This window comes from Sorex araneus, chromosome 2, assembly GCF_027595985.1.
Source record: "Sorex araneus isolate mSorAra2 chromosome 2, mSorAra2.pri, whole genome shotgun sequence".
NCBI classification, from domain to species: domain Eukaryota; kingdom Metazoa; phylum Chordata; class Mammalia; order Eulipotyphla; family Soricidae; genus Sorex; species Sorex araneus.
Genome location: NC_073303.1, coordinates 219,794,733 through 219,809,478, shown reverse-complemented (window position 1 = coordinate 219,809,478; position 14,746 = coordinate 219,794,733). Strand labels below are relative to the sequence as shown.

Genomic DNA, 14,746 nt, shown 5'->3' with positions numbered 1-14,746 from the left:
TGTGTCTCAACACAAACCAAAAAGACTATTAGTTAGAAACATACTGGTCTGGGCTGACATCTCTAGGGCCTTCTAGAAAGGGGGTAGATTGCCTTTTCTGCCAGAAGATACAGAGCCTGCAGCCATACCTGACACCCTCTGACACAGAAATGGTCCAGCTCCACAACCGACCCTCATCAAACTGCCAAACACCAAATGGTCCCAGCTGGAACAATCTGTACTGTCAGCCCCGTAGGATCACAGCAACGCTGATGGGAAAGTTGCAAAGAAAACTACCAAGCTCACTGAGTCTAAACAAAAACACAGAAAGCTCAGCTAGGGGCTGGAGAGGTAGTACAGCAAATAGGGTGCTGTCTTGCACATGGCCAACCAGGGTTACTCAAGGCAGTGACCCCTGGGCATTGCTGGATGTGACTCAAAACCTAAACAGATTTTTTTCTTTATTTATTTTTTAATAAGTGAGTCACCGTGAGGGTACAGTTACAAATTTACCCATCTTCGTGCTTGTGTTTCCCTCATACAATGCTCGAGAACCCATCCCTCCACCAGTGTCCATTCTCCACCACCAATGAACCCAGTATCCCTCCCGCCCTTCCAATCCCGTCCCCCCCTCCCCACCCCGCCTCTGTGGCAGGGCATTCCATTCTGTTCTCTCTCCTTTTGGGTGTTGTGGTTTGCAAAAGGGGTATTAAGTGGCCATCGTGTTCAGTCTCTAGTCTACTTTCAGCACGCATTTCTCTTTTCATGCGGGATCCCCAACCGCATTTTACTTGGTGTTCCCTTCTCTACCCGGGCTGCCTTTCCCCTAGCATGTGAGGCCAGCTTCCAAGCCATGGAGCCAACCTCCTTGTATTATATACTACTATTCTTGGGTGTTAGTCTCCTACTCTGTTATTTTATATTCCACAGATGAGTGCAATCTTTCTATGTCTGTCCCTCTCTTTCTGACTCATTTCACTTAGTATACTTTCCATGTTGATCCACTTATGTGCAAAGTTCATGACTTCATCTTTTCTAACAGCTGCATAGTACTCCATTGTATAGATGTACCAAAAGTTTCTTTAACCAATAGTCATCTTTAACAGATGACTATCTGTTCTCGGGCACTCGGGTTTTTTCCAGATTCTGGCTATTGTAAACAGTGCCGAGATGAACATGTAAGTGCAGATGTCATTTCAACTATACCTTTTTGTTTCTCCGGGATATATTCCCAGAAGTGGTACTGCTGGATCAAATGGAAGCTCAATTTCTAATTTTTTTGAGAAGCGTCCATATTGTTTTCCAAAAGGGCTGAACCAGTCGGCATTCCCACCAGCAGTGCAGAAGGGTCCCTTTCTCCCCATATCCTCTCCAACAGCAGTTGCTTTTGTTCTTTTGGATGATGTGTGCCATTCTCTGTGGTAAGAGGTGGTATCTCATAGTTGTCAAAACCTAAATAAAATTTTTTAAACAAGAAGACTCAACTAGAACCAACCAGCCCAGTAAATCCTCAAAGACTTTGTTTTAATACCATTGTGAGAAACAGTTATTATCACAAACTGACTTTTACTGATCTAAGTTTTGTTAATTCCGTTTGGCGGATGGGAAAGTGGATGCTGGGTAGGGCAAGGCACACTGATGGTGGGATGGGGTTGGCACATTTACTGAAACAACTGTATTATGAAGAACTTGATAAATCTTTATAAAAAAATTTTTTTTAATTAGACAAGCTCTTGAGGGATGGAGGCTGGACCACACTCATCAGTTCTCAGGACTTACTCCTGCTTCTGAGTTCAGGGGTCACTCCTAGCAGTAATCAGGATACCATGAACAGTGCCAAGGATTAAACATGTATGGGTTACATTCAAAGTAAATGCCTTAAGTCTGTACTATCTCTAGTTAAGACTGACAGAACTACTTGCTTCTCAAATTTCTGAAATTCATGGACCATACTTTTAAAATTGTATACTGGGCTCCCAACTTTTTATAATATTCCAACCAGGTTGTAGACCAAAACTTCTCATCACTAAGTCGTAGAACAGTTGTAGAACTAACAGCTCATCACTAACTGTTGTAGAACTGCTTGACTGCAGTTCATATCTTAAATAGTATTAATCTAAAATCTAGACTCTAAGTGATCTCTAAGATTAACTTCTCTTTTTTGTTGCAGTGTCTGCATTCAAACCTAGGTCTTATTTATGGAAAGTCTGCATTCCAGAACTCTGAGCCATCTCCTCAGTCTTTGATGTTCAGGTGTTAGGACCACAGATAGTATAGTGGGTAAGATGCAGTATAGTGAGAAAGGTGCTTGTCCTGAAAAAGATCAGTTATAGCCACTGATTCAGATAAAAAAATGTTCTGACCTGGGTTCAATTCCCTGCAATTCATGGTCTCCTAGTCCACCTGAGTGCAGGACCAAGAGTAAGTCCTGATCACCATCAGCTGAGGCCCACAACCAAAATGAAATAAGAACAAAATCAACTTTCTTTCTTTTTTCTTTGCTTTTTGGGTCACACCCAGCAATGCTCAGGAGTTACTCCTGGCTTTGCACTCAGGAATTACTCCTGGCAATGTTTGAGGGACCATATGGGATGCCGGGGATTGAACCCGGGTCGGCTACGTGCAAGGCAAACGCCCTACCCTCTGTGCTATCACTCCAGCCCCCCAAATCAACTTTCTAATAGAACTGTTTCTCCCTTCACATTCCCATCCAAAGCTGTACTGATACAGGCAAAAGTTTACCAAAAACTTCCACTTGACAAGGAATGGATAATTAGTACTGTTTTTTGCATAGGATATTATCAGTATAGTCTGCTCTAAACTTAAACAGATTGGTACAACTGATAATAACTGTAAGCATAAGTATCTGTGGGGCTGGAATGATAGCATAGTGGGTAGGGAGTTTGCCTTGCACGCGGCCGACCTGGGTTCAAATCCCAGCATCCCATATGGTCCCCTGAGCATGGCCAGGGGTAATTCCTGAGTGCAGAGCCAGGAGTAACCCCTGTGCATCGCCAGGTGTGACCCCCCACCAAAAAAAAGCATAAGTATCTGTGATCACAATCTCAGTCACAGACCTTGTCACTGCCTTTGGTCAACGAAACCTGAAGCCCCAGAGGCACTCTCCAGTCCCTAAGCCCGGATCTCTGCCTCATTCACGATCTTTCCAGCACTTCCATGTTCCCCCTCTTGTCAAGGCAAACGTTACAGTTTGCGCATACTGTTTTACTTAGTTACAGTATGCACGTTTTCATATTCTGAGAACTTCTCTGTTGTTCTGGGACCCCTGCAGCACCAGGATCGACCCAAATTTACTCAGCTATATCTTCAGCCCTGAGATATTATTTAAAAGAGGAACTATTTCAGGAGTATCTGATCTATTTCTAATAAATAAATAAATGGGAAACAGAGGGGCCAAAATGCAAAGGCTGTGTTTGCTTACACATGGCCAAGCCTAGTTCTATCCCTAGCAACACATATGGTCCCCTAAGTACCAGCAGGGGTCACTTCTGAGCAGAGAACAAGAAAGAGCTCCTGAGCAGTACCAGGTATAGCCCAACACCTCCTTCCTACAAAATTAGGATAAATACACTTTCAAGTTACAAATAAGAACTTGAAATATCAAAACGTACTCATGTTTATAAGGTACTTGACTGTATGATATTTTAAAAGCAAGGTATGTGGCCAAAGAGATAATACAGCGGGTAAGGCTGACCCGGATTTGATTCCTGGCACCACCGATGGTACCCACAGACCACCAAAAAGTGATCCCTAAGTGCACAGTCAGGAGCAAGTCCTGAGCAGTGCGAAGTGTGGCCCAGAAACAAACAAAAAAGCCAGATGTATTGAATGTATTATATAGTACATGAGTTATCACTCAATAAGGCTGTTTAAAAACTAAAATTTAGGGGGCTGGAGCGATAGTACAGCGGGCAGGGCGTTTGCCTTGCACACGGCCGACCCGAGTTCGATTCCCAGCATCCCATATGGTCTCCTGAGCACCGCCAGGGGTAACTCCTGAGTGCAGAGCCAGGAATAACCCCTGTGCATCACCGGGTGTGACCCAAAAAGCAAATAAATAAATAAATACAATAAAATAAAAACTAAAATTTAGGGGCTAAAGCAATAGTACGGGGCTGGAGCGATAGCACAGCGGGTAGGGCGTTTGCCTTGCACGTAGCCGACCCGGGTTCAATCCCCGGCATCCCATATGGTCCCCCGAGCACTGTCAGGAATAATTCCTGAGTGCAAAGCCAGGAGTAACCCCTAAGCATCGCTGGGTGTGACCCCCCCCCCAAAAAAAATAGCAATAGTACAGTGGGTAGTTGCTTGCCCTGCACATGGGCAACCAGAATTTGATTTCCAGTACCCCAAATGGTGCTCGGGACCTGCCAGGAGTGATCCCTGAGCACCACTAGGTGTGGCCCAAAAACAAAAACTTAAGGGCTGAAGAGATAGTACAGTGGATGGGGCATTTGCCTTGCATGTGGCCAACATGGGTTCGATCCCCAGCATTCCATACAGACCTGGAGCCCTGCCAGGGATGACTCCTAAGCACAGAGCCAGGAGTAAGCCATGAGCATCACTCATCTAGCACCCCCCATTCTTCCAAAGTGTAGAACACTGTACGTTATACACCTAAAACAATGTAAAAAATACCACACAGAAACAGGTCACCTAGACAAGGAACAGATAATTGTACTTGAGAAGAAATCTGTTGGGGAAACCATAGCCACTTTCTAACATGTCTTTTGGTACCTTGAGAATTGTGACTTCGCACATGACTTACCTATTTGAAAATTAATTTCTAAAAATCTTATTTTTAAGCAAGTTATTTTTTTTTTTTTTTTTTTTTTTTTTTTTTTTTTTTTTTTTGCTTTTTGGGTCACACCCGGCGACGCACAAGGGTCACTCCTGGCTCTGCACTCAGGAACCACCCCTGGCGGTGCTCAGGGGACCATATGGGATGCTGGGAATCGAACCCGGGTCGGCCGCGTGCAAGGCAAACGCCCTACCCGCTGTGCTATCACTCCAGCCCCTTAAGCAAGTTATTTTTAATAGTACCTGTCCAGCCTGCACAGAAAAGACTGAACTAGAAGGCAGCTGGAACAGAGAAGGGATCACTAAGTCAATCTGGTTGGCAGGATCGTTTGGGATGGGAGATGTGTGCAGAAAGTAGATAAAGGACAAAACATGATGGTCTCTTAGTATCTGTACCACAAACCATAATGCCCAAAAGTAGAGAGAGAAAGAGGGAAATTGTCTGCCACAGAGTAGGGTTAAGGGTGGGATGGGGGGGTGGGGGGAGGGTACTGGGGACATTGGTGGAAAACTGGTGGAGGGATGGGTGTTCGATTTTTGTATAACTGAAACTCAAACATGAAAGCTTTATAACTGTATCTCACGGTGATTCAATAATTTAAAAAAAAAAAAAAGACTAAACTAACCGCATAATACTGTAGCGCTGTAGCCCTGTCATCCTTTGTTCATCGATTTGCTTGAGTGGGCAACAGTAACGTTTCCATTATGAGACTTGTTACTGTTTTTGGCATATCAAATATGCCATGAGTCAGGTTCTGCTGTGCAGGCAGGATACTCTCGGTAGCTTGCCGAGCTCTCCAAGAGGGAGGAGGAATTGAACACAGGTCAGCCGCGTGCAAAGCAAATGCCCCACCCACTGTACTATCACTCCAGTCCGCATTTGACATTAATCATTTTTTGCTCTTTTGCTTTCTTCTACTTCACTAATCCTGAACTGATTAAAATCTTTTTCATGTTATCTTATGATATATTTTTTAAACTCCTTGAAAGCAGATGCTATTACTTATAATATATTCATCATGGGAATTCAGATTTATTCTTAAGTACTAACAGTCAAAAGCATAAAGAGACTGCAATACGGGCCAGAGTGATAGTAAAGCGGGTAGGGTGTTTGCCTTATACGTAGCCGACGCAGGTTCGATCCCCAGCACCCCATGTGGTCCCCCCGAACATCGCCAGGAATAATTCCTGATTGCAGAGTCAGGAATAACCCCTGAGCATCCCTGGGTGCGACCCAAAAAAGCATCCCCTCAAAAAAAAAAAAATACTGCAGTATCTGGTTTGTTTGGGGGCTTACTCCTGGCGCTGCACTCAAGGGATCACTCCTGGCTGGCTTGGGGGACCTTATGTAATACTGGGGATCAAACCCAAGTCAGCCGTGTGCAAGACAAGTGCCCGGTACTACTGCACAGCCCCTTTTTGGGTTCTGGATCATATAGCTCAGTGGCAGCTTCCAGCTCTATGCTTGGGGTCCACAGAGTGCCAGGGACCAAGCCTGGGTCTCCTACAAGCAAAGCATGAACTCCAGCCCACTGAGGTATCTCTCGGGCCCTTTTATTTTATTTTAATTATGGGAGAATGTTCCCTCATTTGAAATCCTTAAAAACCTGTTGTGGTCAATTGTATAGTCCCATCTTTAAAAATTAAGAGACAATTAAGAAAATAAAGGGTTTGGGATGTGGCTCACTGGCAAAGGAAGTGCCTTGAATGTTGAAGGCTACAGTTTCAATTCACACACATACACGAGGAGAGAAAATACTGTTCCAAGAGACTCAGTAACCTGCTTAAAAATCTACAACTGGGAAGATGGAGACCGAGAGAGAGTGCAGCATGAAAGGCGCCCTTCGCACGAAGCTGCCCCAGGTCTGATTTCCAGCACCACACAGGTCCCCAGCACTACCAGGAGTGATCCCTGAGCACAGAACCAAGAGTAATTCCTAAACACAGCCGGATGTGCGCCCATCCCACCCCACCTCCAGTAAGACAACTATGAAACAGCGAAGCCTATACACGCCAGTTCAGGCAGGTCTCTAACTCCAACCCCATCTTCACTACGAAGTAACTGCCTCTATTCTCATGCTCCTTTTCTCTCTTGCTTCCCACACAATCCATTTTTGCTCTATTCGTTTCCCTTTTCCCTCTCACCCATCCCCTCTCTTCTTGCTTCCTTTCTTCCACTAAGATTCTTCTTTCACTCCTGACAGTGCTGGGGAACCATACACAATACCAGGAATGAAAAAGGGTGAGGTTGGCTACATTCAAGCCAAGTGCCTAAATCCCTATACTAATCTCTCCAGTCCTACAAAAAAATTTTTTAAAAGGGCCACCCAGAGGAACGCAACCTGATGGAATAGGTCAGATGGGTCAATGCTCAGTCAAGGCAGTTGTTTGGGATGGATGGTACGTGGGGACCGCAGGGCCAACTATGCAAGGTTATAGGGATCATAGGTGCCAGGGACTGAACTCAGGGCTCTGAGCACCCTAAGCATATGCTCTGCCACTTGAGCAATCTCCAAGGCCCCTACAAATACTCTGGGTGGATCACTACTTTTTTTTCCAGGTCTTGCATGCTCATTCACTTGACAAAGAATATTCACTGTCTACCAGACATTATCTCACATGCAGGGAAATAATTATAAATAGACTTGAGTTCTAGCCCACACGGAGCTTACTAGTATTGGCATTTTTTAGCAGATTATTCAAAACAAACAATACAAAATAAATTATTTAGGACATGCTTTGGGGGCAGGCTTAGGTGGTGGTGGGAAAATATGAAATAATGGTGGTGGGAAGGTGTAATGGTGGTGGGATTGGTGTTAGAATATTAACTGCAATAAATTATTGTGAACAATTTTATATAAAAAACTAGCATGGGAGGGAGCTGGAGTGACAGCACAGCGGATAGGGCGTTTGCCTTGCACTCAGCCGACCCGGGTTCGATTCCCAGCATCTCATACGGTCCCCTGAGCTCTGCCAGGGGTAATTCCTGAGTGCAGAGCTAGGAGTGATCCCTGTGTATCGCCAGATGTGACCCAAAAAGAAAAAAAAAAAAAAACTAGCATGGGAATAAGACAATAATGTTAAATTTTTTTTATCTCTAAAATGTTTAATTTTTCTAAAAAGAAGGTCTTCTGATCACATTGTAGGGGAGGCTGGGGCTACACATGCAGTGCTCAGGGCTTACTTGTGGCTCTGAGCTCAGGGACCACTTCTGGCAGTGTTCATATGCAGTGCCAGGGATTGTACCCGGGTCAGCCACATGTGAGGCAAACAGCAAAACCACTGTATTCTCAATGGACCCCATGAACACATTTTAAAAAGTGTCTAGACCCCACTTCAAAATCGAGCACTACATGCTCCCCTGAACATCACCTAGAATGACTCCAAAGCACAGAGCCAGTAGTCCCTAAGTACAGGATATAACCCCAACCTTTCCATAAAAAAAAAAAAAAAAAGAGGTGTCCTCCCCTAAGGACAAGGGAAATGGATCCAAGTGTTGGAGTGCACTACATAAGAGAATCCTGGTTTTCATGGCCAGCACTGCACGGTCATCCAAGAACTGTCAGGAGTTAGCCCCCTAGAACCTAGCACCACAAGTAGTCTCTAAGCACTGCTGGGTATGACTCAAAAAATAATTTTTTTTAAGTGGTCGGGCCCAGATACAAACATCATTCTGGAATGTGTACAAGTTGTGTCTCAAAGTCTTCACACTTTCATTTTTCACGGAATGAGTAAACTATGGTCATTTTTATTTTTCAGATATACTTTTGGGGAAATTCGAGTCTTACACTTGCAAATAAAAGAGAAAACCATAGAAAGGATGGATCAAGCTGGCTTTGACACTTCAGGTGCAACGAGATAGAGACTAATTCTGCATCTACAGACGCTACAAGGCATGTAAGTGGTAGGGATAGGCTGTCTATACTGGTATTTGCTGGACTCAGTGGTATTTTCCTGCTTTGCAGTTACTGCATCACATATGGTGCTCAGAGCCCTGCCAGGAGTGGTCTCTGAGCAAAGAGCCAGGAGTTAGTCCTGAGCACCTCTGGGTGTGACCCCAAAACCAAAACAACACAAAAAATAAAAACATACACACACAAAGAATTTCTTGGATAAATAATGTCTGACTAGGGTCAGAGAATACTGTGTGGTAGGAGCTTACATGTGTTAGACCAGGGTTCAGTCCCTGGCACCATACATGTATGGTCCCCTGAGCACTGCTAGGAATGATCCCTGAGCAGAGAACCAGGAGTAAGCCCTGAGCACAGCCAGGAGTGATCACAAAACTAATAATAATAAGAATGCCTAACCGATATAAAAGCACAATTAGCAGTTAACTGAACAAAGGTCTGGGGACAGATGTGGTAGGACCCAAGTGTGAATCAAGGTCTGGATTCTGGGGTCGGGAGCAATAGTACAGCAGTAAGGCGTTTGCCATGCATGCAGCTGACCAGGGTTTGATCGCTGGCATCCCATCTGGTTTGCCGAGCACCGCCACAAGTAATTTGAGTGCAGAAACAGGAGTAACATCTGAGCATCACTGGGTGTGACTCAAAAAACCAGGAAAAAAAAAAGTGTGGATTCTAAGGCAAGAGAGGCAATAGTGCAAAGTGATTTTTTTAATCACTCCAGCCCCCACAAAGTGATTAAGAACATGAATTTTGGAAAGATTGCCAGGATCTGAGCGTCACTTATTAACTATGTGACCTAGGACAAGTTAATTAATCAGAGTTCATTTTTCTCATTTTGAAATGGGAATAATCAACACTTACCTTATAAAAGATTAGATGAGTTACTGTATGTAAATAGTTTCCAGCAGTGCATGCCACATGATAAATGCTACTTAAGTATTAGCAATTACTGGACACATACTGAGGAATGAAATACAATAAAGCCACAGTAGTGGGAAAGTGAGAAATTAAATTGCAGAGATTGGCACTATAATTAAAGTTTTAAATATGGGGACTGGGGATATGGCTCCATGGCAGAGTACAAATCTTTTACATATGGACAAGCTTTTTGCCCTGGGTCCAACTCAGGCACCACAGAAACAACAAAGGTGGGGCGAGTAAGTCCAGGGTACAGCTGGGTGTGGTACAAAAACAAAACAAAAACCCAACAACAAAGGTTAGGGCCAGAGAGCTGGTACAGAGGGCAGGGCATCCGCCTTTGGCTGACTCGAACTTCAGTCCCCAGCATCCACATGGTTCCCTTATCCCCTTCAAAGCACAGAGCCAGGAGTTAAGTCCTAAGCACCACCCTGTGTTGCCCAAAAGCAAAACAAAACAAAACGGTTTTAAGAGAGGCAGGGTTTACTGCAATAGTTATTCATGGGACTAGGAAGACAGCTCAAATGATGGGGCATATGCTTTACAGATGGGAATCGCCAGGTCTGATCCCAGCACATGGCCCCCAGAACCATCAAGAACAACCTCCAAGCACCAAATCATCATCATATCCAGGTCTGGGCTGTGGCACTTGCCTTTCAAGTTTAGAGGCTCTGGGTCAGATCCCAGCCATGGCATCTAGGGGTACTTAGCACCCCTAAATGCCAAGGGGTTACAATTCAGTGATTAAAAATGGGCTGGAGTGATAGCACAGCGGGTAGGGCATTTGCCTTGCATGCAGCCAACCCGGATTCGATTCCCAGCACCCCATATGGTCCCCCGAGCCAGGAGTAATTCTTGAGTGCATGAGCCAGGAGCAACCTCTGTGCATTGTGAGGTGTGACCCAAAAAGGAAAAAAAAAAAAGTGCCTCCCTTTTAAGTGTAATGCCACCAAATACAACCTGATCTGAGAAAGGTCTGAACATCTCTACTGTAGTTTTGTTCTGTTTTGTTTTGGGACCATGGGTGCTAGGATGGGGAGGGGGTGGAGGGAGCTATCTCTAGCTCTGTGCTCAGGTGTTGCTCCTATGATCAAAGCTGGGTAAACCATATGCAAGGCAGACCCCAGTATTAGAAATATGGCTGCAGGAAAATTGGTGTGGAAGAAATGGGAAGGGTACAATCCCCTTGTAAGGACCAAAATTAAGATGTGTGATCACCAAGGACAGGAAGTATGACCCCCAGGTAGCATTATAGCCAAAGTGTAGGAGAGGCTAAGGAATGTGACCCATAAAGGGCAGCAGCTAAGTACTGTGAGCAACACAGCCAGGCATGTGTATGCCACCTCAGGTAATCAGAGCAGCAACAACTTTAACTAAAGAAAGAGAAAAACCCTTAGGAGGTTAAATTCCCCAACCCCAGGCCCCACCTTTCATAAACTAGTCAGAATTTCTGCCGCTCCTTTCTAATCTATGTTCAACCACCAACAAATCAGCACTTTATGTTTCAGCATTACAAAGTTCTCACTGTTCTCAACAGTACTAGTACACCTTTACTTTCCTGCGGTAGTTCCTCCTCTCACCACTGACTGGAAATCTAATACTATCACAAGTTACAGTTCAAAATTCAACAAAATTCACCACAATTTCGTTTCCACATTTTCACTCACACTATTTTTGTTTCTTGGGTCACATCTGGCAATGCTCAGGAGTTACCTGTCTCTGCCCTCAGGACTTACTCCTAGCGGTGCCTGGAGGACCATGTGGGATGCCAGGGATCGAACCCGGGTCGGCCATATGCAAGGCAAACACTGTACCCGCTGTGCAATTGCTCCAGCCCCACAATTCATTTCTCTTTCCAGGTAAAATGATGCATTTCCACAAAATCTTCAGAAATTTGTAGTTGATGTAGACTGACATAACAATCCAGGTAACACTTTTTCATCTTACTTTAGAGCCTATTCTTTCACTCCGCGATCTATCCTAAAGCCTTACTCTTTATAATATAAAGATGGAAACAGCCGGGGAGGTTGGGCTACTTCCAGTAATACTTGACAGAGTGAGCTTGACAGGCCAGGTCAGGCGGTGTCGGGGAGCTACCAGGGCTACAGATGGGGATGCTTGGGAGGGTCATGCAGCACCAGGGGGTGAACTCTGGGCCAGTTTTCCATCCCTTCTGAGCTATCTCCCAGACACCTTCTAAGAGCTTTTAAGGGCTAGAGTAACAGGACAGTAGGTAGGCCGCCTACCTTACATGTGACCAACCTGGGTTTGATCTTCACACTACATATGGTCCTTTGAACACACCAGGACTAATCCCTGAGTCAGGAGTAAGTCTGAGCACTCAACTGGGTGAATGGGAGACAGCTCAGAAAGGGTGGAAAACTGACCCAGAGTTCAATCCCCGGTGCTGCACGACTCTCCCAAGCAGGTGTGGCCCCAAAAGAAAAACAAATGAGAGAATATTTAAAAGAGATAAAATCCCAAGTCAACCCAAAGGTCAGGATCACTCCATCCAAAGGAACAGTGAAATCAAATATTGAATGTCCTTAAAGGCATGGGTTCTTAATCAGAGAGAGGTCCACGGACTCCTCAGGGCTACAAACTTTTATGAAGCCCTCAAATTGCATGCAAAGTGCATGTACATGCCTTTTTCTAGAAAGAGGGTTCATACCTTTCATCAGTTTCAAAGATATCTGTGACCTCCAAAAGGTTAAGAGGTGCTCTAGAGAAAAAGCAAAGATAAGCAACGGTGATTATGAGAGTGAATCCTTTTTCTAGACTGTCTAGAGCGCTTCATGTTCTCTTAGATTATAATATCTGAAATTAGGTCAGAAGATCTTATTCAAAGTTAATATAGAACTTTATGCAGATTTTATGGCAGCACTACATAAACATAAAGTCCTTATATTATAAGGCTCCTGACCTATTCCAGTGGCTCCAAGAACGAAGCTGATAAATAATATTCAATACTCCTATTCCAATTTTTATAGGAATATCAAATTTTTTCAAAAATTTTTCCTGGGAGCTGGAGCAATAGCACAGCAGGTAGGGCATTTGCCTTGCATGTGGCCGACCCAGGTTCAATTCCCAGCATCCCATATGGTCCCCTGAGCACCGCCAGGGATGGTTCCTGAGTGCTGAGCCAGGTGTGACCCAAAAAGAAAAAAAAAATCTTTCTGATTGTCTCATAACTGTTACAAATGTTACAAAACTGTTTAGGAAGCCCTCACTTTATGTGGTAGGTTCTTAGAAACTGACTTTAAGCCTTGGAGAAATGCAGTACAGCAGGCAGAGCACTTGACTTATGCACTTGGGTTAGGTCTCTGGTACCACCTCAGCACCACTTAAGGTCCCCAGAGCATGGCCAGGAGTGACCCCTGAGATTCAGGAGTAAGCCCTGAGCACTAGGTGTGGCCCCAAAACCAAACAAACAGAAAGCTGAGACTTAAGTGCAACATGGCAAAGTACCAAAGTAAGTCCAGAAAAACTTAACTTCTCATTCAGTGTTCTCCTCTCAATTACAAAGATGAAGATGTCATTCAAGGAGCTGCTCTTGAGTAATATGACTTATTTAAGACTACATAGACTGGTGGCGGTGGTTCAGTTGTTTGGTTTTTATTGACATCCTGTGTATTGTTTAACCGTATTATGTTAAGAGACTGTTAATATAAGCTACACATAAGCTTATATTAAGTTAATATAAGCTAATATAAGCTACATTCAGGGTCACCAAGTTAAAAAAAAAAAAAGTAACTCCAGGATAAACACAAAACCCCACCAGGACACCAGTATAGTTTTGAATCCAAGTGTAGATCTATGAACATTCACAGAAAGGCTCAGTGTGAATTTAAAAAAAAAAAAAAAGACTAAAAGGCCTCTACCTACCCTTATTTTCCTTACGAGTGTTCTTAAAGCTCTTCAAGCTTTAAAGGCATTAGTTTGCAGCTTTTGGCTAACTCAGCCTGGTTTGTCCAAAGTTCCCCGGAATGATGTGACTAAAACATGAAACCACAATGTACAGCTAATCACAACACTCTCCTACTCCCCCCCACACCCCGAAAGACAAACCTACGCTCCTCTTGGAGGAAAAAATCATCATCATCTGAATATGGGAACCGCTTCCCGGGAGTTGCAGACCTGGCTTCCAAGCTGTAAGAGTGTCACCCAGCGGTGACACCAGGCGACGCAGGGCAGGGACCTGCGCCGCAGGAGAAGGAGCAGCGCGCACCCCAAACCCGGAACGGCTTTGCAAACTCGTGCGGCCCCGGGGTGGCTCTCGGGCACCAAGGGCGCTGGCGGGGGCGGGTGGGGGGGGGCGCGCGCGAGGCACCCCCCGGCTTTTCCATCGGGGGTTCTCTGCACGTCTCTTCGCGGCCCCCTTCCGAGGGCGCGTGAACCCCGCGATTCTTGGAGGAGGCCGCCCGGGAGGTCTGCCCCCACCCCGCGCTCAAAAAAAAAAAAAAGAAGCCCAAGCGTTTTGTGTCCCCGTTGGAGGGCTCGACGGGCGGAAAGACATCGCGGGGCCGCGACAGCCGCAAACGGCTTCAATCCGCCGACGGGGAAGCGAGGAGCACCGGGGAGGGCAGGGAGCTGCAGCGGGGGGCACTGACGTGACGCGGCCCCGGCGAGAACCCCCAGGGAAGTGTAACTCCCCCACGCAGGTGACGGACCACCCGGCCGCGAAGGGGGCGAACGCTGCAAGTGCAGGCACTGAAAGTGCGAAGAGAAACGGAAAACCTGGCAAGGCGGAGTGGGGCGAGAAGGGGGAGCACAAAAGAACACAACTAGGGTGGGAGCGGGAAAAACGAGGCGGAGAAGCCTGCGGAGAGTTCTCGAAGGAGAAGGCGCGTGCCACCCGACGGAATCCAGCCCCCACAGAAGTCCAACTCAGCCCTAAGCCCCCGACCACGGTACCTTCAGCTTATGCAGCTCCACCGTCTCCGTCGCCATCTTGTTACCCCCCCCCACACACACCCGCAGCCTCCGCCTCCGAGAGCTCCCGCCTAGGCGCAGGCCACCCGGACGAACCAATCGCTGCCACTTTTACTCGCACCTCGAACCATCGACGCTTCCCATTAGTCGACAGCGGGCGTCGCTCTCTCGCCTCTCCCCCACTT

The 14,746-nt window shown here is 45.7% G+C and overlaps 1 protein-coding gene across 1 annotated transcript in view; it reads right to left on the bottom strand.

Annotated features, from left to right (window-relative positions):
* Positions 1–14,643, bottom strand: part of SARNP (SAP domain containing ribonucleoprotein) — a 54,073-nt gene extending 39,430 nt beyond the window's left edge. The window contains exon 1 of the mRNA XM_004601585.2: positions 14,544–14,643. Coding sequence (XP_004601642.1) covers positions 14,544–14,579 — 36 coding nt within the window. The 5' untranslated portion in view covers positions 14,580–14,643. The remainder of the gene's footprint in view (positions 1–14,543) is intronic.
* Between the last annotated feature and the right edge of the window lie 103 nt (positions 14,644–14,746).